General features: G+C 34.3%; 1 protein-coding gene and 1 pseudogene across 1 annotated transcript in view; one reads left to right on the top strand and one right to left on the bottom strand.

Moving 5' to 3' along the window:
- Positions 1–27,299, top strand: part of Cfap47 (cilia and flagella associated protein 47) — a 236,509-nt gene that overhangs the window by 193,051 nt on the left and 16,159 nt on the right. The window contains exons 57-63 of the mRNA XM_028872040.2: positions 2,477–2,633; positions 8,508–8,606; positions 20,706–20,865; positions 22,364–22,458; positions 24,549–24,704; positions 26,139–26,310; positions 26,876–27,037. Coding sequence (XP_028727873.1) covers positions 2,477–2,633; positions 8,508–8,606; positions 20,706–20,865; positions 22,364–22,458; positions 24,549–24,704; positions 26,139–26,310; positions 26,876–27,037 — 1,001 coding nt within the window. The remainder of the gene's footprint in view (positions 1–2,476; positions 2,634–8,507; positions 8,607–20,705; positions 20,866–22,363; positions 22,459–24,548; positions 24,705–26,138; positions 26,311–26,875; positions 27,038–27,299) is intronic.
- LOC114694983 lies at positions 1,362–2,052 on the bottom strand (annotated as a pseudogene).

Below are 27,299 nucleotides of genomic sequence, written 5' to 3'. Positions count from 1 at the left end.
ACTTTTGTGTGAATGGTACATAATATGTGTGCCCATGGATATAAAGAACACACTTTAAAAGAAGCTTGAGAATTTATTTTTGAAACCTAAATATTTGAAATAGCTCTTTACCTTTATGGAAAATTTGATATAGATTTATAGCCATTTCTGGATTTGTGATTGATTATATCTACCTGAACTGACATGCACAATTGAGTAGCTAAATAATATAAAATGAGCTAAGGGCAGTACTAGTCAGATAAATTTTAACTATTTCCAAAATGTAGCCTGAACTCACAGAAATGACTGTGGTTTATTATCTCTCATTTGCTTCTGGTTTACATTCATATGAACACCTTGTGTCCTAAAAATCTAACTTGCAGTCTAATTGGCAGAATCCCAAGATTCTAATACCAGCCTTAAATATCTTGAATTCATTGTTCTACCAGAGCCTCTAAGAGAAGTTCCAAAGCCACATCACAGAATAAGGACAACCATTGTAAACAGAAAATATGATAATTAAACTTTTCTTTGACCTTTGTTATAAAATCTATTTCTCAGTTTTCAAATGTTTTATATTTGTTTGATAATAGTGTTCCTCATTTATTTTATCCCTATACAATTGCATAACTCATTTTCTCTAAAATACAGAGTTGTTTAAAACCCAGGATGCATCTTTCCCTACAGGCTACCTATTTAAGAAGAAGTTTGAGGGGAAAATTCTTAAATTTTTATTTACTTCTTAATACACAGGTTTATTTTTTTTAAATAGATTTTTTAAGACTTTTTTTTAATTCATTTTACATACCAACCACAGATCCCCCTCTCATCCCTCCTCCTACTGCCCCCATCAGCCTTCTCTCCCCCTCCCCCAAAACCCCCATCCCCTCCTCTGAAAAGGTAAAGCCTCACATGGGGAGTCAGCAAAGTCTGGTACATTCAGTTGAGGCAGGTCCAAGTCCACCCCCCACCCTCCAACCCCTCCACCCCTGCATCAAGGTTGAGCAAGATGTCCCAGCATAGGTAATGGGCTCCTAAAAGCCAGCTCATGTACCAGGGATAGATCCTGATCCCACTGCCAGGGGCTACTCTTGATTTTTGAAGCTCTTGCCCATATAATCCCTCTTTCTTCTCTTTGACTGGATTCCCGCAGCTCCCCTCCCTGAATCAAGTATATATTTTAAACTATGCTAAGAAAACTATCAGTTATTTGCATTCATTAAAGACAAGATGTGATTTATTTTACAAACTCCTACTCACACCACTTGAGGAAATAAATATTACCTTTGGAGGGACTGTCTAATTCCAGATTTTCTTTGTAAGTCAATCATGTAAAGTCAACATAGTAAGAGAGTTATAAAAGCTCCCAGGCTACACAGTTTCACAAAATGTGTCACAGATAAGAAGCAAGGCTGAAAGGCTAACAGGTTGGTGGATACATTTCTGGGCATGATGGGACTCTAACTCCTGGTGGGGGGGTTCTCTTTCCTGGAGGGAGCATGCCTATAGGAGTTCCTCAGGCAGGAGGAAGGTCAATTGGTGGCCCATGGGTAGTCTCATACCAGGTGGAGGAGCCATAATTTTTGGATGTGGGGTTGTTCTGCCTAGAGGCACAGGTGGAGTTCTGCTTCCTGGCAGTACTTGTTGGGCTCCAGCAATGTTGACAGTGGCAGGAAGCACAGCAGCTGCTTCATTGTTGTTTCCCTGTGGAGTCATGACCTACTGGAATGTACCTCCTGCTCCTTTGACATGACCCACTCATCCATCAGGAGCTTGGGAAATAGGTTTATCAGCTGGTATTCCTGCCACCTGCCCTCCCAACACCAGGACCACCTGCAGCACCACACCAGCTAGTGGCAATGCTAGCAATCTTTCAGATCTCCACAGTCATGGATACCAAGTTCTCCCCATATCACAAAACCAGACCCAAAACTCATTTATTCGTCCTCTGGCTGTTTTGCATGTTTTGGCTTGATCTTCCTGAATACCACAGTCACAGAGGATCAAATTCATATGCTTGTCAAAGGTACCAGTGAATCCAACTGTATAAAGTTGACATAAACTAGCCAGCATAGGAATGGATACATTTTTCAGCCACAAAAAGTGAAGTTACATTACTTTCAGGGCACAACTAGAAATAATATTGAGTGAACTCAGTTTGTCTCATATTGGCAAATATTGTATTTTTTTTTTACTTTTTTTGTGGTTCCTAGATTATATATACATAAAATCTTATATGTACATATGACATGAAAGTAGAATCAGAACTGTCTAGGGAAACAAAGAGGAACAATGATGGGAAGGGGAGTAAAAAAGGTGATGGTAGCTGAGTATGCAGAGGAAATGCTCAAAGTACATTATATACTTGTAAGAAAATGTCATTATGTGACTATACCATATTCAACACAATGCATTAGATAAAATAATAAAAAATTTTATAAATCTTGAAAATCAAAAATATGTTCAATTATGTTTTGATTGTTTCTTTTTAAAACAGTTTAAAGAATGGAAATTCTACCTCTTTGGAGTAGGACTATTCCCCAGGCCTATAGAAGCAGAAAGAGTAACTGCAATCCTTGGTCTTCAGGCATCTGTCATAATACATTTCATAAATCCTACCAGGGAAGATGTTTCCATTGATATCGTATTAACAAGTAGGTTGTTTTTCTTGCATTTTGTAGATAACTGTCCTTTTATTTCATTATAGTATAAAAACATTTTATAAAATAGAAAGCATAAAAAATAAGAGGTAAAATACCATTGCTGAAACACATCTCTTAAGTAGTTGATCCAGAATCTATGTACTAAGTAGTCTTCTGATCTTATTTTTAAATCCACATATGAGTTAGTTATGGATTTAGTTATATAGGATTCTTACAATATTTTCAGTTATGTAGGATTCTTATAATATTTTTCAAATATTCCAATTCTTGATATGCAAAAGATTATAAAAATTCTAATGAAACTGTATAAGGGTTCTCGGATCTCTGTGATCAATAACTCAAAAAGAAGCATCCCACACTTGGCACTGGGATTTTATTTAATAATACACTACATCTAGGAGCAGCCATATATACACATTTTCAAGATAGTAGGTATTCCTCTAACATGTTCTTCTCTTCTCTCCCATTCCCCCTCCACCCATATCCCTATTTAAATTTTTCCACCCCAATTATTTACCATCTCCATTTTCATATTACCTATTTTCTGCTATACCTCCTCCCTTAAGGGTCTTTCTTCCCTGCCTACCACTATCACCAATGACCTCTTCCAGTTTCTTGGCTTCTGCAGTTACTCCAAGTTAAACACACCAAGCTAGAAGTTTCAGTGTAGAACCTGCTTATCACTGAAAGCATGTCTCATTTATCCAGAGCCATTGAGAATTTCCAAAAGAGAATCTGTGCTTCATGCATTCATACACTTGATTTTACACTTTAAAGGCTAATTCCAGAAGTATTTTGTGGACATTATGTACACATTGAGAGAATAGGTGGGACTTGAGAATCACAGTTCCAAGAAATTGAAGCCAGTTATAGTGGAAAAGTCTATGAACAAAGGTAGCAGGAAATCCTGTGGTATATTCCTCAAATTTCCCCCACATCTGAGAGAACATCTGGTTCTTTAACAGGCATAACCATTTCATGCTGTTATTTTGTTTCCAAGTAGCTATAGTATCTTATATAAAATAAATATTTCTAAGGATATTTATATATTATTGACACACTTTTGTATGCCAAATTGGTATTTAGCTATGCCCAAATTAAAATTGTTCCATACTGAAATCATCGTGGCTATAGTATTTGGCTCAGAAATTGAAAACTTCTTTTTTCATGTACTCAACTACTCTGAGTCTGACAACAAACACAATTACTGCCTAACGACAATGTTGCTCTTATTCACAAGGGCATAATTAACGAGTGCTTTTGCTTTCCACTAACGTATAAATTCTTGCTGTCTTCTGAAATTTGCACATGAGAATGTGAACCTAACTTTAACACATTTTTTGGTTGACATATTTTATTCACTTGAAATTGAATGATACTCAGTTATGTTTGGATTAGGTGATACACAATCATCAGTTATTCAGCCATAACTTGTACCTGATCCTTTACTAAGCACTTCACCTGTAATTTCTTAATGTATCCTAAAACAGAAAATATTGGGCGACTGTTAATTTGGGCTGTCTCTCAATTGCCAATAACTTGGAATCTTTCTGAGTGTTTCCTCTGACTGAAAGAGCTTTTTCTGCCCACTTGGAGTAAGTTTGAGGTGTCAATGAGTTAATATTCAATCAACCTATGTATGCCAGGGGATAGTGAATAATATCCCTGGATAGTATTCTTCTGCATTGTGTATTCAGCATAAATCCTTAGTTCACCATATGTTTTGACTTCTCATCTCCTGTAGCAGTAACTTGGGTCACAATGTATCAGTTACAGATGTGCTTCCATTTGTTTCTGGCTTCTGAACTCCTCAGTTTGCACACCCCAAGATTACTTCCCAAATAATCATTTCCAAAGAAACTCTAAAATATCAACCCCCTAATGTACTCATTATATTCAAATTTTAACATGAGAAGCTTAAGGGACAGAGAGAGCTAGCAAGTTGTTTCTGACCACAGAACCATTAAGTGAAGGAATGGAATGAAAACCAAGTTTGCAAAGGCAAAGCCCATGTAACTTTGTACATAACTTCTCAACAGGCAGGATTCCTCTCTAAATAGTCAGCTAAATATACAAAACAAAAAACTTGATTGAGGAAATGCTGAAGAGTAACTGAACAGACTTAAAAGCTTTCTTTTCTCTGAGAACCCTGAAGTCTATTCATGAATTAAACTGAAGGAGCCCAGAATCTCTGTACTAGAAATATACTATACCTTCCAGCAGTTACACTAAGAATTTTATTAAGCCAACTCCATTCTTTGGATATTTCATATACTCATAACTTCAATTGATGAAGAAATATCCATCATGATGTGTTAGCAATGTTATTGAAAGCCTTTCTTGTAATATTGCATGTCACTGTTTATAAAATTTTGGGAGACTTTTTCAGTTGTTTATATCAGGAAGAAGCTCTTTTGACCAATTAGTGGATTGCCCCTATGAAGCCTGATTTCACTTTATAGTTTTCTCTATAAATTGGCTACTACCAAAACATTTTAGACTTACCCAGAATAGATGACTTGCCATTGCTGTATCTCATCCCTGAAGATTGGTTATGTTATTAGGGAAAAAAGGAAACTTTATATTATTATTTTAAAATTTCATAAAAGTTTATATTTTGATCACTGCTACCCCTTCATTACCCTCTCACATACCAACCATTCTTACCAAGCCTCTTTTTCTCCCCACCTCACCAATACTTCAGATTCGTCTTTTATTGTATATGCAACTATGTGATTCCCTTAAGAGTATCATGTCCGATGAAGGCATCTGTACATGGGAGTTCACCAAAGAACATTAATTTTATAGTGTTTTTGATTGTTGTAAAAATATAATTCTCTGTTGAGAGTTTTCAGTTAAGATTTATGTAAGGCAAGCTATAAGAAAATGAATGATTCAAGTGTCCATGTATATATTACCCTATGCTAATTTCAGAAAATAGCTACAGAGGAAAACAGGAAATGGCCTAAATAATCTTAAGATTAGAAAAAAAATCCCTAATGTAGATCATCAATGAGTATTTTGAAACATAAGAATTTATAGAAAATTTTCAATGTGCTAGGAACATAGGATTTGTTTCTAGCAAAGTATAAAACCCAGTATGTCTCACACTAGAGCCCTACGAATCATTACTATATTCAGTTTTACAGACAACTGTTACAATTACCTATATGTTTTTCAGTTGTAAAACCTCACTCTTAGGAATTGTTCAAAACTGGGGCTGGAGAGATGGCTCAGCAGTAAGAGGCTGCTCTTGCAGGAGACCCAGGTTCAATTCCCAACACCTGCATGAAACCTCACCTTCCTGTAACTCAAGTTTCAGGGTTTGTGACACCTTCATATAGGCATACATGCAGACAGAACACCAATGAACATAAAATATAATTTTAAAAAATTGTTCAAAGCTATACAGTGCATAAATTGAACAAGGTCTTGGTCTAGTCATGTCAAGATACCTTCTTCAGGATCACCTAAATGTCAGTCATAGGTGGTGCATGTAAATTCTAGTGATAAGGCTCTGAACTAGAATGACATTTGCCACTTTCTTTCTTTCCTTCCTTTGGATGCCAGGATTCCCTTCATCCTATCAAAGGTTTCCATGCAGTGTTCCTTAATGCCACTTTCTCATTGTTTCAGCTCTTCTGACCTCTATTTTCCACTTTGCCATCAGACAGGGACTTTACCTAATCCACACATGCTAGGGAGTCCTCAATGAGCCTTGTTTGGCTTAGATATATACATCTGTTCCATGGGTGATGTCCACAGACTCAGTTATAACAGTCATCTTTCATCCGTAATTACGTCTTCATCCTCAAACTCTTTCTCCCCAATTTCTACCCTGCTGGTAATTAAAGTAAAGAAATGGCGAGTAGCCATGGTAAGATACAAGAGTATGAGTTGAAACACTGCAAATCAGGACAGAGCCTATGATGCACATACTACATGTCAAATAGATTTTGATTCCTTTGTTCCTATGACCAATTCCAGACATGCTCATTTATGAGCGTTTTAATATCAGGACTTACTTTTATTGGCAGTATCATTCCTTCCTAAATGAGTATTACCATTTTGCCATGGGTGTTGATAGCACAGAAGTTAAATATAGTCATTAATATTGAGCATTTATTGTAACCTGAAAACTATTGGATATACATTTCAAAACTATCCCACATATGGATAGCAAATAGACCAATACACTATTTCTGATTTTCTATTTCTGTGGGATTTCGATATAATTATGTACCTAAAAAGTTGTATGGATAAATGAAGCAATAGTTGATATGTACAAACTAAGTAAGCATTTTCATTATTTTCCTACTGAAATGGGATATTCTAGAGATTATGCAGTCTTCTTACTTTATCTCAATTTAAGTGTAACAATAGGGATTTACGTAAAATCCTCTAATAAAATTGGACTCTGCTTCAGACAACAATAGTTTATTAGAAACAATCAAAAGGTAAAAATATACACACTGATTAGCATAGTATTAGCATAATGTCAACTTCCATTTTCAATATTGATAAATGTATGCAATATATGATGATGCAAATGTTGTCTCTGGAGACCCTCAGGATCATGCCCAAAACACATTCAATGCTAAGGAAATATTTTTGTTAAGTGTAATAGTAATCAACACAGATTGCTAATCAGGAAAAAATGACTTTACACATAAAACAAAATATAGATATAGGAAGAATCCTCACACCTTCAAAGTCACTCCCAAATTTAGATGTTCAAATTTTATATATTTGAAATATTAAAAATACTATTACAAGATTAGAGATTTATGACTGGAAATTATAGCATCAAACAAAAGACCTTTGATATATCAACTTAAATACATTATCTGATTTTGATTTCCTCAATCAAAAAGTTGACGGTTGCTGGGCAGTGAAGGTGTACAGCTTTAATCTCAGCACTTGGGAGGCAGAGGCAGGGGGATTTCTGTGAGTTTGAGGCCAGCCTGCTCTACAGAGAGAGTTCCAGGACAGCCAAGGCTGTTACACAGAGAAACCCTGTCTCAAAAACAAAATAAAACAAAAAACTAACTCTTTCAAATACTATAAAGTAAAAATAGAATAATTGTTATACCCACTTTCAGGTGAATAATCTAAGGCTCTATTTGCTAACAATCACTTTGTTTTCAGTTACTGTTTACATTTCTTAATATTTATAACTATTTATTTTGCCACTCAATTATTCTGATTTATTAGTTCTGGTTAAGATCTTTTCATTATAAGCCATTCTAATGCAGTTTGCCACAAGACTGCACTTTTACATATTTACATAGTAAACTCAAAGCATTTTGAATCACGTACTTCTATAATTAAATATTTTTCAGCATTCCCTTCCAAGTATGTATATTGACATTTTACCAACCTGTGCATCTATCTCATTTTATAGATAATTAGTATATACTTGTTTGCCCTGGGCTTAATCTTATAATTAATGTTGCGTAAATGCTATGTGTGTATATTGGTTGCCTGTATGATGACAGTATATGTGGTTTTATGTGTGTGTGTGTGTGTGTGTGTGTGTGTGTCTGTATACATAAATACATACACACCCAGTATACATTAAGAGCTATGATCCATTTTTGGATGAATAGAAGATCCACATCTGTTGAGTATTTATAATTAAAGCTCCAACAATTTTTAAATGGATTTTTAAATATTTTAGTGTTATATAGAAAACCAATTCTAATATTGAGTATGTTCTTCAAATATGTCACTTAAATTTCTTGTCAAAACATACTTTGAAACATATCTAAGTTTGAAAAGGACTTAATTTAATTTCCATTTCCATAGAACTTTATCTTCTTGAGTGTGACACTGAAGTATAATATCTCTTTGTTTCTTGATTAGATAAAGAAGAACCCAAGAATCTTGTAATTGACCATTGCTGGGATAGCTTCCTCCACGAGAATTCTGCCTTCCAGTTTAGCTCTCTGAGGCGTACACGTGGTACAGTATTTCTTTCTTACATTCTGTCATTTTGTGAACTGCTACATTTAAAAAATGTTCTGTGTATAGATTTCTCTTGATTTTGAAACTTTCAGTGTTCTGATATCATACCAATTAAAATAGGGGTATGTTTGTAAGGAAACTGTTAAAAGATTATAAAGTTTTAGAAGTACCCATACTTATAATAAAAATGGTTACTGCTTTCCATAATGTTTACCTGAAAATTTATTTCAGGTGTAAAGATAGTTTTTCCATATATTAATCCCACCAATATACTTCCAAATATGAAGAAATTTAAAAAATAATAATTTTAAAAATCTAAAGTTTGGGCTTGTGATGTAGCTCAATAGTATGTGCATGCCTACCCCATCTGAGGCTTAATCCCCTGTGCCATAAAAAGTAAAAACCACTATATCTCAAGAATTATTAATTTGCCTGAAATAATAAAGTTTTTAAATGACAATAATCAAGTTTTGGTAATATAAATATTATCTTAACAAAAGTCAATTAGTTGAAGCAAAAAAAAAAAAACCCTACTAACATCTCCCTGCAATAGGCTGATCGTCTCCTTGTATTTATTTTAATCATCTGTCTCAGCATCTTTTTTAAAAGCAAAGATGTAGTTTATTAAGAAAATGAAAAGAGCTCCAAACAGAGGCATTAAACTGAGAGTTGAGGAGAATACAAAGCTTAAAGATAAGATGGTTATGAATAGAAAAGAAGTAGTAAAGTGCTTCCTGTGCAGGCAGAGAAACTGTGTTCAGTATCCAGGACCCATGTATAAGCCTGGTGTGGCAGCACACACCTGTGATCTCCACAGTGAGGAGGTTAAAAACCATCAGAATCTAGGAACTTCCTGGCCAGTCAGCCTAATGAAATCTATGACCTACCACACTTCAGTTAGAGACCTTGTCTCACAAATTAAATTTAGAGTGATTGAGGGAAAATTGCCTAATGTGGGAATCTGGTGTCCACATACACATGAATACATATGCATACGGTCACGCATTTGTTCACACACAAACATGCACATGTAGTAGACACACATTTGAAGACAATAAAAACAATTCAAGTCATAATGTACTTCATTTCCTTTGTTTTACAAATTAGAAAATATAAAATTAGCTTCATTACTGGCACTGGGTTCTTTATTTGATAACCTATGCTGTCTGGGAAGGGGAAGACTGATCAGGAGTCACCAGCCAGACACAGAGGAAGCAAGATGTGAAGGCAGAACCAAAAAAAGGTACCAAGCCACGTGGCTAAAATTGTTTTTATTGTCTTCAAATGGTTTTTAAATTTAACTGGCTTTTCTGCTGGATTCCTTATTGATTTTTCTACTTTTCTGCTGTGACTTGAATTTTAAGATAAACACTGAATACATTGCCTGGGCAGTGGCTTTGACACTTCAGAATGAATTCCATCCTACTCTGTTGTAAAATCTCCAAAGCAGTTCATCATCTAAAACCTTCTTGTTTTTTCTGATATTTAATATACTTTGATATTAATCTCAGAGTTTCCTCATTATTTAAGGACCATAAGCAAGAGGATGACAGCACACATGTGAGCTCTGTTTCTCATTCTATAATTTGCATTTTTCAGTAATTAAGACACTATAGGAGCCAACATGGTAGCACCTGGCTCCAATCCCAGCACTTGGGTGACTCTGAGGCCAGCCTGGTCTATATAGTGAGTTCCAGGACAGCCAAAGCCTGTCTCAAAAGAAAAAATAAGGACACAGTAGGTCTTACTTAAAACATTTCCTCTGGGAATGCCATCATTTACCATAAACTTAAGTCTGTTTTTATTCTTAGGGTAGGTAATAAAATGTATTTTTTTGGTTTTTTGAAATGTTTTTTAGCATATATGAATTATCAACAATAATAGGCTTCATATAATTTGGGGAATTATAGTATAATTACATAATTTCCCCTTTTCTTTCCTTTCTCTAGCCCGTCCCATACGCCCTTGCTCTATTTCAAATTCATGAGCTCTTTTTCTTAATTATTGTTGTTACATATGTAAATACATAAATGCAACCTTCTCAGTCCATATAGTGTTATTACTTTTTATATATGTTTTCAGGGCTTACCATGGGTAATGGGGACCTTACCAGTTGTTATACCACTAAATAAAATGTCTCTCTTCTCCATAAACCATTCGTTGCATATAAATCATCAGAAGGTGTGAGTATCCATGGATAATTCGCCCTTCTATAATGATGTTGTTCTTCCAATCTTCTACAAATCTTGTACAGTTTATCACAATTACTAGGAGTTCACAAGCACACCAGCCCAGGAGTCAGGTGCCTTAAGTCTCCCCTTCTTCCTCCAGCTCTCACATTCTTTTTCCTACTTCTTTTATAATGTTTTTGGAGTGTTTGAGGAGGTGATATGTCCCATTTATGGTTAAGTACTCAATACTCATTTATTCTCGGTATTTTGACCAATTTTGAGTGTCTCCATTCACTTCTGACCACTGCTAAAAGAAGCTTTTTCTGACCAAAGCTGACAGCAGCACTATTCTATGTGCACATAGTTACTTAATAGGCAATTTGTTAGAGTCATCATGTCCATTTTTCAAAGCAACAGCTTGTCTTCTCCCATTAGATCCCATGACCTCACCACTGATTGATCTTTGACCACATTCCAGATATGACTGTTCTCTGTGGAGCAGGCATCAAATTCAGTAAAAAAGCATCTCTTGCACCCAAAAGACTTTCCACTGGTATACCACTGAGTTCATCTTGCCTAGCCAGTAAGGACCGTTGCATACAGAGTCCATAACTGAGTAAGACTACTGATCTCAGTTCCCTCTGATAGCATATAATACACCTTCCAGTACTATGAGGACTACCCAGAATGCAGAAAGCGTGAAGCCTAGTTTCAGCTTGAATTCTCTATATCCTGAAACAAAGTATGTGAATGTTTTCAAAAATAGGATTTTAACACCTAGATCTGGTAGACATCTAGTATCAGTGACAATTGCCTTTATTGTTTAAGGAACCCCAGGTGCCTCCCTGACAAACAACTTGGATGGAGGTAGCCAATCATTGGCCCTGTGACTGTCATTTAATAATCTACAGCTTCTGTGATTTGTCCTCCTAAAGGAGACCACCATTCACAATACTTTTTCTTAATATTGTTTTTAATGAGCATATCAAATAGCAAGGTTTCTTATATCCTTTTTATATATCATTAGTTTTTGTTGTCCCGCCCCTTCACCTCTTGGACAATATTATGACAATATGTAAAGAAAATTAATAAGTCCTAGCTAAACAGTATGTTTTTGAAGTGTTTGGGGAATTACTGACCTAAAAAAAACCTGAATGTTTCTTTATGTCAGGGTTTCCCATGATTTCTCTTCTTTCCTCTCTCTCTTTCTTCTAATTTGATGTGAATTTTCACCTAGAAGTAGACATGCTTTTCAACCTATGTCAGTGTTCCTCTCACAGGAGCTGATTTGGCAGAGAAGGTCTAAACTTGCAGCTCTAATTTCAGGTCGCTATGCATTCCTTAGAATTCAGCTCAGCCCTAGATATTAAATGGAGGTCGAATGACAGCTGATATGAATAATTTATGTTCCTTAAATGTTAATTGTCTGTTTTATTCTGTGAAAACATTTATAGTATTCACCAACTCAGTCTAAATCTCTCTTTTCCAAAAATTCTAGTCTATATGTGTCTAAAAGATATAGATAAAATAATTTCTATAAATATTCCTCACAATAATTTCTTTCAGAACATTATAAATCCTTGGCACTTTTGAGCTACATTAGATTATGCCACAAATAATGAAAACCAATCCAAACTAACACAATAGGAAATACATTGTCAGTATCATTTAGGCTACAGATATGCTAAGTCATGATGAAGGCAATGTTCTATTTTGTATTAGTCTAGATGATAGACCTGCAGACAAAAATGCTGCGTCTCATAGGAGTCTGTCCAAGTACAAAGGTAGTCGGTTGTTTGACTGGTTCGTTGTTTCAGTTGGTGAGGACTGAACCCAGATCTCACATAGTACTAAGCATGTGCTCTGAAACAAAGCTGTGTCATCAAACATAATACATCCAAATTTTAGGTTACTTTGGTTTCTTATTTCTATTTGTGGTTACTGTTGTTATTATCATTGATATTCTAATTTTGTGATTCCTGGTATAATTAATAGAAAGTAGTCAAACATGCATTTTCAAATTTAATAGATTTCAAGTCAACAACTCAGTTATTAATCTCTAAAATAAAGAAAGAAATAACCACCATACTAAAATATTGGGTCAATAATTTCTTATCAGTGAATATCAATTTCATCAACAAGTAAAGGCCACATTACTAATATGGCTTTAAAAAGTGAAACAAGCATATCTCATAATATAAATGTGCTAAAATATATTTTAAAATTGGGTGCCAGTTTACATTGTATTAGGTTACTCATGTGTATGTTTACAGGGCTGACTATTTGTAGACAAATTTCTAAACAGTCTTACTGAATAAGAAACACAGAGCCAAATACAAGGGTGAAAGCTGTAGAAATCAGAAAAATAGTGAGAGCCACCAGCTAACCTTAGCTCGCCATGCTGTCATAGCTTCCATAGAGAAAGCTCTTCCTGTCTAACCTGTGCCTTTATGGTTCTTAGCCCAGCCACCTCACTTCCTCATCACTGCCTGTCTGTACAGACCTCCAGGTCTCTATGGTTGGTACTAAGATTAAAGGCATGTGTCACCAGGCATGGCTGTGTCCTTGAACACACAGAGACTCTGCCTGCCATGTGATCAGATTAAGGGCATGTGCTTCCATTGTGTGACTTTTGTTTATGCCTGGCTATGTCCTCTGATCTCCAGGCAAACTTTATTTTTTTATAAATAAACAAACAAATAAAATATCAACACATTTCAGCACAAATAGAATATCACCACAACCATTTGGTATTGGATAACCAAGGAGGATTATTTCTCCCACTGTCAGCATTCTTTAGTTGCCTATAGTTTTTTTGTGATGGCTTAAGACCACATGGGCTTTTCCCAGTCCACGTTGGCTGGCATGTTTACAAGAGGAGTATATGGGAGAACATAGAGGGAGGAAAGAGAATGGAGAAATGTTGTAGTTATAATCTAATCTCAAAAACAGTTTTAAAAATTGGGGACCACTCAAACAAAATATTAGTATTATAATCACCATTTAAGAAAAATATGTTTCCGAGAATGTTCCTTTTTAATAAAAGATTTTTCAGGAGTTGATAACTAGTTCTAGACACATTGTTTGCTAGCAAGGTTGCAGCAGTATATATTCTGTCATCAATTAATATAACTACAGACAAGAGGTTATACTCTAGACCTATTAATTTTTCCAATTTTCAAAACATGTCATTTGGCACTTCTGGCTTCTGCTTAGCAACACTGAAATGTAGCAACAGCAAAAATTCAAGAAAATGCAGTTACAGTTCAGGGATAGAATACTTGCTTAGCATGCCCAAGGCCCTACCTTTCGTCCTCTACTCTACAGTGTGCATATACACAGATATTTGTATATATAACATATATATATATATACACACACACACACATACATGTACACATTAAATTTTAAAGTGTGCAAAATTGAGGATTTATCTACATTAAGATGATTAGGACGAAATCAGAGCAAAAATATTGAAGATCACTTGGTATCTGGGTGAAGGTTTCATGAGTTAAAAAAGAGGACATTTAGAGAGATAATAACAGTGGCAGCTGAAGGATAGTTGAATTATTTGAGGGGAAATGTAATGTAATTTTGTAGTATCCTTTTCATTTTAGTTTTAAGGGTCTTATAAGTTAAAATATCTCTAACCCAGTGGTTTTCAACCTTCCTAATGCTGCAACCCTTTAATACAGTTCCTCATATTGTAGTGGCCCCAACCATAAAATTATTTTCCTTGCTACTTCATAACTGTAATTGTGCTACTGTTATGAATTATAATGTAAATATCTGATATGCAGGATATCTGATATGCAATCCCCAAATGGGTCAGAGCCCATAGGTTGACAACCATTCTTCTAAGCTGTCTATCATAATGTCTGGTTCCTTCTTGACAGCAGAATTCCTGTTTTATACTTTATAAACATTAGGTTTCTTACAGTGCTTGCTTTTGATTGGAAAAAAATAAGGTGACTTCAGGCTTCTGATGCATAGAAGAAATTATATTCAGTCTTAGAAGAAAATTAAAATATTCTAGCACTTGAAACATTTAAAGTAAAAACTGTGGGAGATACAGAATGTAGTGTATAAGAAGAATTTAAAACAAAAATCAACATGAATCTGTCAGATATAATTGGATTGATTTTTTTTGTTTTGTTTTTTGCTGACAGCCTATATAATTTTAGGTCTAAAAGTAAGATCAAATGGTTATAAATTGTCTTGTCTCCACAAGTATGTAGGAAATAAGGACACAAAAGAAGAAGTTCTATAAGTTCTGTGGATAATCAAAATGCAATCTTACAAAGGGGCTGTATTTATTTTTTGGACTTTTTTGTTATCTCACAGAAAGAAAATGATAAATACATTTCACAAAAGCCTATCTTACTGTTCTTTCACCAGGCACAGCCATTCACTAGGCTCAGAGCTGGATAGAACAAGGAAAGACAGCTGTTGCATCTTTTGTATTATATGTGGATAATAGACTTGAACATTCAGATTTCTGTGTTTAAATCAAAGTACTCATAAAAATTGGGAAGCTGGAAAGGGGTTGCCTATAGGGAATAGATTTCACGAGACTGTGAATAGAACTTAGGTGATGAGAAGGCAGAAACTGGGATAATGAAACAGGGGAGTTAAGTGGGGTGCAAGATGGGAAGACAGTATAGAGGAGGAAGTATCCTTTAAAATGACATATGGAAACCCTATGCTTCCTAAAGTACGTACACACACACACACACACACACACACACACACACACACACACATACACACACAGTTTAAATAAAGTTGCTAGTATTGGGGAGCAGGATACAATCTCTTTCTCAGTTATCAAATAAAAATCCTGGTGCCATCCACCTCCTGGCCCTAGTTCACCAAGATTTTCAGGGACCTGATGAGGTTGACAGGACGTTGCAAGAAGAGTCAGCATTGTGAGGACAAACTTGGCAGTGATTGAGGGTACCTATCCAGGACCTAGGAGACATTGATGATGGGGTTCACAGGTGACCCTACAGGAGAACTACATGAGCCAGAAGCTGGCTTCAGGATCCTTCCATGGGTTTGTTAGTTTGTTTTGTTCTTGAAAGGATCTTAGGGAGCGATATTCATTAACATACTAAGTTAGAAATAATTTGTAAGCACCAGACCTATGGCTAGATGTAGTGGGACATGCCTGTAACTAGGAAGACTTGAGGTGTAGGCCAGTCTGGGCTTTACACAGTAAGACCCCAACTCAAACAAAATGAGTAGAGGAATAAGAAATTCATTGCTGGGCCCATTGTTGGAACAAAAGGAAAAGAGCGGTCCACTGGGCAATCTGGGATGCTGGTCTCAGTACACTAATCTTGGTGCTCTTTTAACATAATGACAAGGAACCAGATTCAGAGTTGTAGGTAATGAGTAGAGAGCTGCAATCTGGTAGCACATCCCTCATGCATGTAGCTCTGTGGTCCTTTCCCTATATCCTAGTGAGCCAGGTCCTGAACTGGGACTTGTGGTGCTAAGGGGGAGAGCACATAAGTTGAACCTAGTGTCTTTTGAAATTTGTAAAACTAAATAAATCATGTTGAACTTGAAATAAGTAGAACAGTTTCAAGATGATAATAGTGATTGCCAAGGCCAGTGAACTCCCTGCAGGCTTTTGCTGTGTTGATCTAAGGTCTGCTGGATTTCATTTGCCCTGACCTAAGCATAATTGGTGAGTTTAACACGAATTTCTAAAATGATCTTCTAATAAAAACACCCGGAGCCAGATATTGGGGTAAATGCTGAAAAATCAGAGAGACACGTCTCACCTCACCAACTCCATGAATCCTCTGACTGAACACCTCTTGGTCCTCAGCCGAAAACTCTTCAGCCGAAAAGCTTTTAGTTCCTGTCTCTTTGTGCCTTATATACCTTTCTCTGTCCAGCCATATTACTTCTTTCTTAGTGCTAGGATTAAAGGCGTGTGACTTCCAAGTACTGAGATTTAAGGTGTGTGCCACCACTGCCTGACATCTATGTTTAATGTAGTGGCTTATTCTGTTCTCTGATCTTCAAGCAAAGATTAAGGTACATAATATATCACCACGGGTGTGTCTGAGGATCAACCTGACTATTCCTGACTAAATACTATTAAATATAAATATACAGACAGATGTGCACGCGCGCGCACGCACACACACACACACACACACACACACACACACACACACACACACTCCCAAACTCCTATACTGGTAGGCAATGTAGATAGTGTTGTTGTGTATTGCCAAAGGAGTGCTGGAGTCTATGCATGGAAGTTCATCCAGAGCAGTGGATACCCCTTCAGGACCAAAATCTGACCATTCTGACCTACAGAAAGTACTTAGGAGAGACACTGGGGACCCGTCTCACCAAGGCTAGAGTATAGATTTCTGTTTGTGCCCAATGATGTGGTCTTTCCTTGTCTTCCTTTTGACTATATTTTTTTAATTACTATAGATAAATATATACAATGTTTGTAACCCTTCCTAGTCTTCTGATGTTCAGTTATCACAGCCAGCACCTAATAGGGACCTGTTTGGAAAAGAAATCAGTGCTTACTGTGGTTAGCAGGAAACTTTCTCAAGTTGTTGGTTGCTGGGTTTGTTACTTAATCACAAAGCCAGTCTCCTCAGATGTTCAGATGCCAGGTTTTACTAACATCAATGCCCATCGTCCTGCTGACCCATGGCTTTTATTCCAGGTGAATGTTGTATAAAGGAGCTGCCATTGTTACAGCTGGTTGTCTCCAGAGATGGTGACCCAATCACAGCTGTCCCTGGAGGGTCTAGGTGCTGTGGTGGGCCATGACCATCTTCCTTTAGCTTTCAGTGGAGCTTTTATTGAGGGATAGCCGTGAAAAGTGTAAAACATGACTGATCTCATTCTTCTCCTACTGTTTTGAGCTCTGAACCCATGTGTCCCAGCACTGACCTGCTCCCTTTTTTTGGTTAAGTTATCCTCCTATGGAAATAACAAAAGCTATATCTTTACTATCCTCACAAGCACGGTATGTGTTGTCACATCCTACGAGCGTGGGCTATCATGTGTGTGTGTGTGTGTGTGTGTGTGTGTGTGTGTGTGTGTGTGTGTGTGTGTGTGATCATGCAGCAAACCTGTCATGGTGCTGTTTGGTGGCAAAGCACCAAGTACAATAAATAAATTAAAAAATAAATTCCAATGCCAGTAATAAATCCATCCTTTTGAGTTGTTAGCCAGCAGGGTCCCATAAAACACCCCACATACATTACAGGTTATTTCCATTGATCCTTGTTATTCTTCAGAACTTGATGGTTAGATCCTATTGCTGATGACATCATATACTTAAGTCATAGGACATGGAGAAAGCAGCTGGTGTCATCCTGGAAGCTTCATTCCTACTTCATAGTGCCAAGAAGTTCTACAAATATTAAAGATTATTCAGTTTTACCAGTCATTTCTAAGTCATTTGAAATAAATAGTTTTTAAATAAATATCTCTATATAAATATCAGTATCCTTGAATATGTGTTGTTTGTTGTTTTTGCTCTTTTGGGGACCCGACACCCAGCTCCCAAATAAATCATATGTGGAGTCTTATTATTATGGATAAATACCCAGTCTTAGCTTGGCTTGTTTCTAGCCAACTTTCCTTAACTTAAATTATCTCATCTACCTTTTGCCTCTCTATTCCTGTATACCTTTTCTTTCCTTCTTACTCCATGGCTGGTTGTATGGCAGGGTGGCTGGCCCCTACTGTCTTCCTCTCCTCCCAGATTTCTCCTCCTATTTATTCTCTCTGCCAGCCAGCCCCACCTATCCTTTCTCCTGCCTTGCTATTGACCATTCACCTCTTTATTAGACTATGAGGTGGATTAGAGAGGCATAGTAACATAGCTTCACAGAGTTAAAGAAATGTAACATAAACAAAAGTAGCATACCTAAAGATAATATTCTACATCAAATATATTCTTCATTGTTCATATTAGAATAAATTAGAAATAGATAAAATATTCAAATACGAAGAAACAAGTAATTAAAAGGAAGACTAAAATTTCTATAAATGTATACAAATTTCATGGGATTTGCACTTATGACCTTCTTGGTATACACTCATTTAGATTATTCTTTTCTTACATTAGAAAGGGCTTCATAGACATAAAGTAGTAATAGAAAAATTTCTTACCATTCTAAGAATGTTTGAGAGCCCAAATAAAAATGATAAAAGAAAATAATTACAGTGATCAAACACCTTAAATGTTCTCACTAAGAACTCTGTATACAAAGTTTAATGATATTCATATTGTACAAATTTGATATTTTTTGGAGAAAGTTTTCACTCTAATTAAATCTGTTCATACTGCAGTGGGCTAGTACAAATAGAGAGCTCATATAGGAGAAAAGAAGGTAAGATACCCCTTAGTAAACTGTACAAGTTTTCAAAAGAGTTTTGGGTAAAAAACTTTTAGCCAAATTGTTTCAATTATCACATTTCTAAAATGATCAATAACAGCACATAATTGTTGTTGATTTCTGACAATAAGAGATTACACAATTAGTACTTAGCTCAGATATAGGACAAAATCAATATTAAATATTAACTATTAATCATAGTATTTGGCCTTAGAACATTTCCTGTATGGATGCAACTAATAATTAAAATGATCTAAGGGTTTTGAGTTGGACTATTTTTAAGTGGACTCATTTTCTCTTTTTATTCTTAATGGTTTTAACAGTTTTAGTATAATTATCTGGATCAAAAGGGCTTTGATTCTTACCAGTTTTTTATGATGGAAATTGTTTAGAGTGTATTAAATGAGTCCGTAGATGTTCTAACAACTAAGTGCATTGTTACCAAGGCCTGAAGGCTGTGTCACCATTCCACCAATCTCTTCATTTTGTTCAACGGATTGAATGATTAGTTTTCAAACTTTCGTCTTATGATACTGTGTTTCTTTTGCTGTAATTTCTACTTGAACAGGCACTTTCCCTTGAGTTGGGGTTCCACAAGATCCATGTGTAGCATGATTTTTAGGTGGTCCTTAGTAAAGTTCAAACTTTTCTAGATAATCTGAAAATATAATGCTTTAGAAGTTTTTATGGCTTCTGACTCTCACAAATTGAATATTTTTATTAAATAATGTTTGGATTTCCTTGTGAATGAAAAGATTTTACTGATGGCAACATGAAGGCACCAAGCAAAGATCTGAACATACTTAGTTTTTAAACGCACAACAAACAGTGCTGTAGCCTTTTCTACTATAAACTGCCACACTTCCTAGTCCATGGGAGGTAAGAGTTATCAAAATTCATGAGTTTTCTGCTTCTTTTATCACTCTAGATAAGTTTAGCCATCGATTTTAACAATTCTCAAGTTCAAAGCTTCTTCAGGAGAAATTTCTTACCTCAGGATAATATGTGTCTTTGAATAAGGTTCAGGAAATTTAGCAGAAAAATAGTAAAGCATTTATAATTTAACAAAATGTGGTTTTTTTTTGTTGTTGTTGTTTAGAAAGAACTTTGACAGGAAAAGGCGCAAAGCTACACAAGAGAAACCCTATCTCGAAAAACAAAAACAAAAAAAAAAAGAAAGAAAGAACTTTGAAATTCTAATGGCCAGTAAAACAATTAGAATGTTACTTTCTGCTTTTAAAATCATGGTGTAAAATAAGAAAGAACAGATGGCATTTGTCTCTCTGGTCCTGGGTAACCTCATTCAGTATATTTTCCAGTTCCATCAGCTTAACTGTAAATTTCATGATTTCATTTACCTTTTCATGTAAATAGAATTCCATCCATCGCGTATATGTTCGTCCTTATTATCCATTCAGCAGTTGAAGGACATTTCAGTTGTTTCCATTTCTGGCTATTGTGAATAGAGAAGTAATGAACAGAGCTGAGCAAGCATGTTAAAACATTTGAAATTGTTTTTGTGTGTTTTACAGGAATTGTGATGCCTCCTAATGGACATTTAGATATCCCAGTGTTATTTATACCTGCCACTATGACATTATACAAAACAATGGTGATTGTTAAGATGAAGAGAGCAAACAAAGAAAATTGGACTATTGATAATTTTGATGAACTAACTACAGAAACTAAGAGGTAACAATTATGATATAGAAAGAAAATAGTTTATGTTTTAATTGAACCTGATGTGATAGGTTTCCTTAATGTGTGCTACATATTCAACATAAAGCTCAGTATTTTATATGATCTGAACTACTGTAACTCATATGTCCAGAAATATAAAATATGTTTGTTGAAGTTCATAGTAGTGGACAAGATATGTACAAAGGGAAAATAGTGACTGGTTGCTAAAACAAGAAATAATAACTTGAAGAAAACCTGCATCAGCAGCTTGTCTGAGAGAAATGAACTGGCACTCACCAAGTGATGAAGCACTGCTCTAACCAGGGTGTATCATTTCTATAGCATTGCTAGAATGAAAGTAACTGAGGCTCTTTGCTTAGCTTAAAGTTAAGCATACTTCAGTAAGAGTACAAAATTTAAATGTTTCAGCTGCTCTTATAGTTGGCTAATCTAGAAACCCTATTAAATTAGAAATCTTAGTTTATCATATATTCACATATTTATTCTCCACATATTTTTACTGTGGCTCAATTATTTATCCATTCTATCAGGCATTTCACCATTTCTTAGTTAATTATAAACACACACACACACACACACACACACACACACACACACACACACACACACACACACACACACACACACACACACACACACGTAGTGTCCCAGTGAAAAATTACAGAGAAAAGAATCTTGTTTTAAAAGTTATTGAGAATTGTAGGATATTTGTAGTTAGAAGCACGGAGCCCTTTTGAGTGTGGTGCCCTAGGAGACAGTTAAGTCATATGTACAACGACTCAGTATTTAATATTTTATTTTACAAGAAAATTCCATCTTCAGAAATAATCAGCCAAGTTTTCTAAACCTTTTCTCTAATAGTAGATGAGATGTATGCTCTAATTTTAACTGATATCACCTTAAAATTGAAGTTTTCATCCCTTCTTGAAGTCCTGCAATTAATAGCATTTTTGATTTTCTGATTTTTTTCTATATAATTTACCTTTCAGTCACAATTTAGTTACAACAATAAATACAAATGTACTCTTGAAAGGTAGATAACTGAAGCTCCTGTATTTTAACTTACATCTCATGATGATTTACTTTGTAATAATTTTCTAAAACTTCCTTGTACATGTTTATAGCATCAACAGCTTAAGAAAATGTTTTCTGTACAGTTGTCTTCCTAAATATAATTACAAAAGGTTTACTAAAATAACTTCAGATTAATAAAGAATATAGCCATTTATTTTGAGATTATAATATACTTGTATCACTCCAAACCCTCCTATGTACCCCACCTTGCTCTCTTTCATATTTATGGCCACTTTTTCATTAATTGCATACATAGCTATGTATATGTATATAATAATTATATATAAAGCATAAAAAGCATATTTCAGTAACAGTATGAAATTTAAATGTGTGTATATATAATTATTACTTTCTATGTTTATATTGGCAATATTTCTATTTTGTGTTAAATCTCCATGTTTTAATTTCTAAATAGATATATGGGAGTAAACTCTGGGGAAATTCAAGCAATACACTGGATGTACCCTATCATTGGACTTCCACAGGCACTACCCCCTAAAAATCCTCCAAGTAAGTATATTTTACTCAGGAGAGGAAAAAAAAACACAGACCACCAAGAGACCCTAACCATTTTGTGACCCCATCTCTTCTTTATTCAGATGCAGCCCCTATTGGTGAGAATGCTTCAACATTTCCTTTCTCACCAGTAGGTCTGGTAAATTGTGTGTCATAAGAAATTCTGGTGGAGCTTTACAAAGGCTTGAAAGTCCTCTCTCTCATTCTCCATATCAATTATTGCAAAAGAAAAAATTAGACTTCTGGGTTGAAAATATAGTTCAGTGGTAGAGTGCTTTGCTTTCTTAGCACATGAAAGGGTCTGGGTTTCATCTCCAGCAAGGAAAGAAAACAAATAATAAAGTGAAAAATGATTAGACTCTACTGAACTTAGATTACATCATCTCACTTTGAAAAGTGGTAAATTTTGCTTTTACCAGAGCACTTCCCTAAATATGCTAGCACTTGTTACAAAGAAAAATGAAGATTAAGTACGTCCTTCTTTTAACTAGAGAAAAAAGTCCACATGTATAGAAGTACCTTTGGCATTCACAGGTGAATGTAACCTGTAGTTTTGTTCTTAAGTTTATCATCACTTACATAAGTCATTTGAAATATACTAAATTATTTTCAAAATGTTTTAGAGACAGGATAAAATGTCTTTTGTGTTAAGTATGTCTTTTCCATAGTGCTACATTGTTTAAAATGTATAATACAATATTAACTGACCAACGTCCTATAGTAAAACTAGATATTAAACTGTTGGCATTCTGATAATGCTGCTGTTTGGTTCTGCCTACTATATATATTTTGTTTTTTCATGATTAAACCTGCTAAACAGAAATACTTTTTAAAAGCCTGTGAGTACTTTCTCATTTATTTCCTACAAAGAAAATCAAATATACTCCACATAGTTTTTCTATGACTCAGGATCTTTTGGTAATTACTTGGCTTTTTAAAATTAATTATGAATTTTGTAACTAGTGTATATCAGATTAAGACAAGATACTAATAATGTCTTCTGAAGTAAATTAGGTATTTGGTATTAAATTGTTGTACTACAAGTTTAAAATTATGATGGTAGTTAATTTTTATAGGAATCCTTTTGAGAAGCAAGTGAGTAAAATTTTATTCACATATATTATTGTGTTGTAGACAGTCTGCTTTACAGCTTTACATTCTTTTCCTGAGAACATACCAGAAATAACCCTACTGTTTTCTGTTCAACTATACCACTGTCAAAACCTGTTATTCCTTTTTTATGTAAGATTCAGATTATTTGAAAACCCAGGAGAATTTTGTTGTTCCATTAGCTACCAATTCACTTTGTGACTTATCTACTTACTGTCTATAGGGGCAGATAATTAGAAAATATTTCTACCACCTGTTACATTATAACACAATAAGAAATTAATCCATTGTGATGGATAGAGCATTACTTTCTGAAAGACTTGTTAGTGAAGGCCAGTGACATGACATCAATGGTAAACGGATCCCATTATCTTCAAATTTAATACCTTAAGGTTGAACTTAATTATAACCAGAAAAATTTGTACATTTTCCCAAACTATGTCACTCCATTAGTTTAGCTCTGATTTTGTAGTTATTTTTTATTTCATATACTATTTATAATATATATATAATTTATAAATATATAACTATAAAATATAAAATTAACTTTCTAATACCAATACAATATAATGAATATCGTGTCAGAGAATATCAGTTAATTTGGTATGTCATAAGAGCCTATGACTGTTGAACTAAAAAAAAAACCATAATGTTCTTCAAACATTTTAGAATACAGAATTCAGTTTTTCACTTATATTCAGTGTATAATCTGTGTGTAGTAGAAGTATGACAGTACATTTGTGGAAATTATTTGACAGATACTATTTTTATGTATTTTTAATGTTGATATTTATATATAATAACTTAATATATATATATATATATATATATATATATATTACATGAGTATATGTGCCATATGCAGTACCAACTTAAATTATGTTCAGTGAAGTTTTATTTTCATAAGTTTGTTTTATCTCAATAATAATAATGTTACCTAACAGTTGAATTAACTAAAAAAATTTCTCCTACAGTTGTCATAAAATGTCAGGCCAACAAACGGGTAGAAGAGAAAGTGGAAGTGACAATGATTGGTAGTTTTTTTGGCCCACATCCATCACATGACTTGATAGAATTTGTAGTGTATCCAAAAAGAAATTCATTGAACAGTATTTATGAAGATGTTGATGGTAAGAGAATTATAATCATGGCTATAGTAATTAACTATAGTAAATAAAATTCATTTACTTTAAAATTTATGTTGCTGATTGCTTCATAATTAAGATCTATTTACTTTTCATTTCCCATATAACATTTAAGTACTCAAGAACTCTGTTAAATTTGTTGTTTTTACATAGCAGTTAGCTCAGTAGTAATAGTAGTTATGGTTACTACATTGATTTATATGACATGAATGATAAATCTCTCAACTTCAGTAAGTTCCTCTTGAACTCAACTTCTACATCTTTCTCTGTTTTCCTGATTTTGTGTATGATTTTGTGTATGTGTCATTTTGAGCATTTAACCCAGGGTTTCATACATGTTATGCAAATACTCTGCCACTGAGCTAAACATTGAGTCCCTTCTAAATTCAACAATTGTTGCTGAAGCCATATTGCATTTATAAAAAAATTTGAATGAGTGTTTCTTACTTTAAGAAATAGAGGGAGCTAGAGAGATGGCTCAGTAGTTAAGAGAACTGGCTGCTCTTCCAGAGGTGCTGAGTTCAATTTCCAGCAGCCCCATGGTGGCTTACAACCATTAATGGGATCTGATATACTCTACTAGCATTCAGGTATACATACAATCAGAGCATTCATATAAATAAATAAATCTTTGCCGGGTGTGCCTTCAAACCCAGCACTCAGAAGGCAGAGCCAGGCGGATCTCCATGAGTTCAAGGCCAGCCTGGTCTACAGAGTGAAATCCAGGACAGGCACCAAAACTACACAGAGAAACCCTATCTCGAAAAACAAAAAAAAAAAAAAAAAAAAAAAAAAGAAAGAAAGAAAGAAAATTGACACAAATCAAATGTACTACTTAAATCATTTTCTAAATGGCAAATTTTATTTCACAAACTTCATTTGTATTTTATATTTTCTATACAAATTAAAATAATTGGATATATGTTATGAATAGAGCATTCTAGATTTCAAAATCCAAACTCTGAAGCCAAAATGATTCCACACCTGACCTTGTATAACAAGTTGTAATCACAGCAAAATACATAATCAACAGGGACAAAATTAATTAAAAATTAAATCTGCATATATTTATCAGATATCACCCATGTAAAAAAAGTATTTCTTTTTCATAATTAGTGTTGACTATCAATTTTTGTTTAGTTTTTCTTATTCTATAAGCCTAAATTGTAAAGAATTAAAGATATTGAGAATTCTACTCTATATTTTAATATTTATTCATGTATTTCATTTTATCAAAATAACTCATAGTATTATATCTCTGGTTTTATAGTAAACATTATGAAAATAAAGCTAGATAAAATTTCCATTTTCTCTTCTAAAAACCTGTTTAGAAATAATGTTGGCACATAAATTAATGTTCAGTTTATGTGTAATGAACTAAACTGATACATGCTTTTGTTTTTATTTTAATTTTCCTAGTACCTCCTAGAAGACGTGAATTTGAGTATGAAATAGAATTTGAATCCGATGATTTGAAGACTAACCTGAGTTCTTCTGTAACTTTATATTTGTACAGAAAACATTTTAATGTAAAACATGAATTAATTTCATTGATTTTCAATCTGATATTTACACCAAGAAAACCAGTCCGGTATATAATTCATTCTCTTTTAAATATAGTATTATTATGATTTTTATTTCAATATGTTATTTTTTCTACCTCTCAATATTTGAATTATATTATTTCTTTAATACTATGCAAAAACATTTGGAGCTATATCATTTCTAGCTAGTAAGCTCTGAAAAGGATTCTAATGGAAAAAAATACATAGTTTATTGGACCCATTGCCAGAATGTACCTATAACTTACTAAGTACACTAATAGTTTATGTTGGTTACAGAAAACTTGCAGTCAGTTTTGCAACAACTACTGTATTTTGGGAGCTAATTACAGAGTAGATAAGAAGACCCACAAAATCATTATCTCAAATGACAATGATACTGTAAATTATTAACTACAAAATTATTCCTAAAATAGAAATAATAGTCATCTAGATTTTAAAAACAAAATATTCCCCTTTTTTGCTGAGCTCAAGAATTACTTTGAGTTTTACTTTAGATATTAAATTAATGTATTTAATCTCTTTCCTTATCTTCCCATTGTATTTTTTAATCTTTTTTTATGTGTATGTGTTTGTGTGTGTGTGTGTTCCAAGGGCTCATATCACATTGAAAGTTGAGTGCATAACAGATGGAATCTGGAAATTTCCTATAACATTGATTGCTACTGAGCCTGAAGTGGAGGATGTAATTAACATCCAAGGAATTGGTTTATTCAAGACATCTGTCACAGAATTTAGACTGACAAGTCAGACAAGGTATTTAGTATATATCAAGAAGATTTAGGTAACTGATTTTATGAATATAATTAATTCAGAAATGTATAATGAAATTTTAAGACAGACAATAGATGATTTCTCTAGTCTTTGTAAATGATTTTTTGTATGATTCTTGTGAAATCAGAAAAAAATATCCCTTATAAATTTAATTATTTATGCTTTTTTGGTAACGTTTGGATGAAATATTCATGTATAACATATAAACCAGCAAAATAGAAGAAGCCAAAGCTCTACAAGTATT

The sequence above is a fragment of the Peromyscus leucopus genome, chromosome X, assembly GCF_004664715.2.
Source record: "Peromyscus leucopus breed LL Stock chromosome X, UCI_PerLeu_2.1, whole genome shotgun sequence".
NCBI lineage: Eukaryota > Metazoa > Chordata > Mammalia > Rodentia > Cricetidae > Peromyscus > Peromyscus leucopus.
The sequence above is the reverse complement of the archived record's forward strand: the minus strand, read 5'-3'. Positions and strand labels throughout refer to the sequence as shown.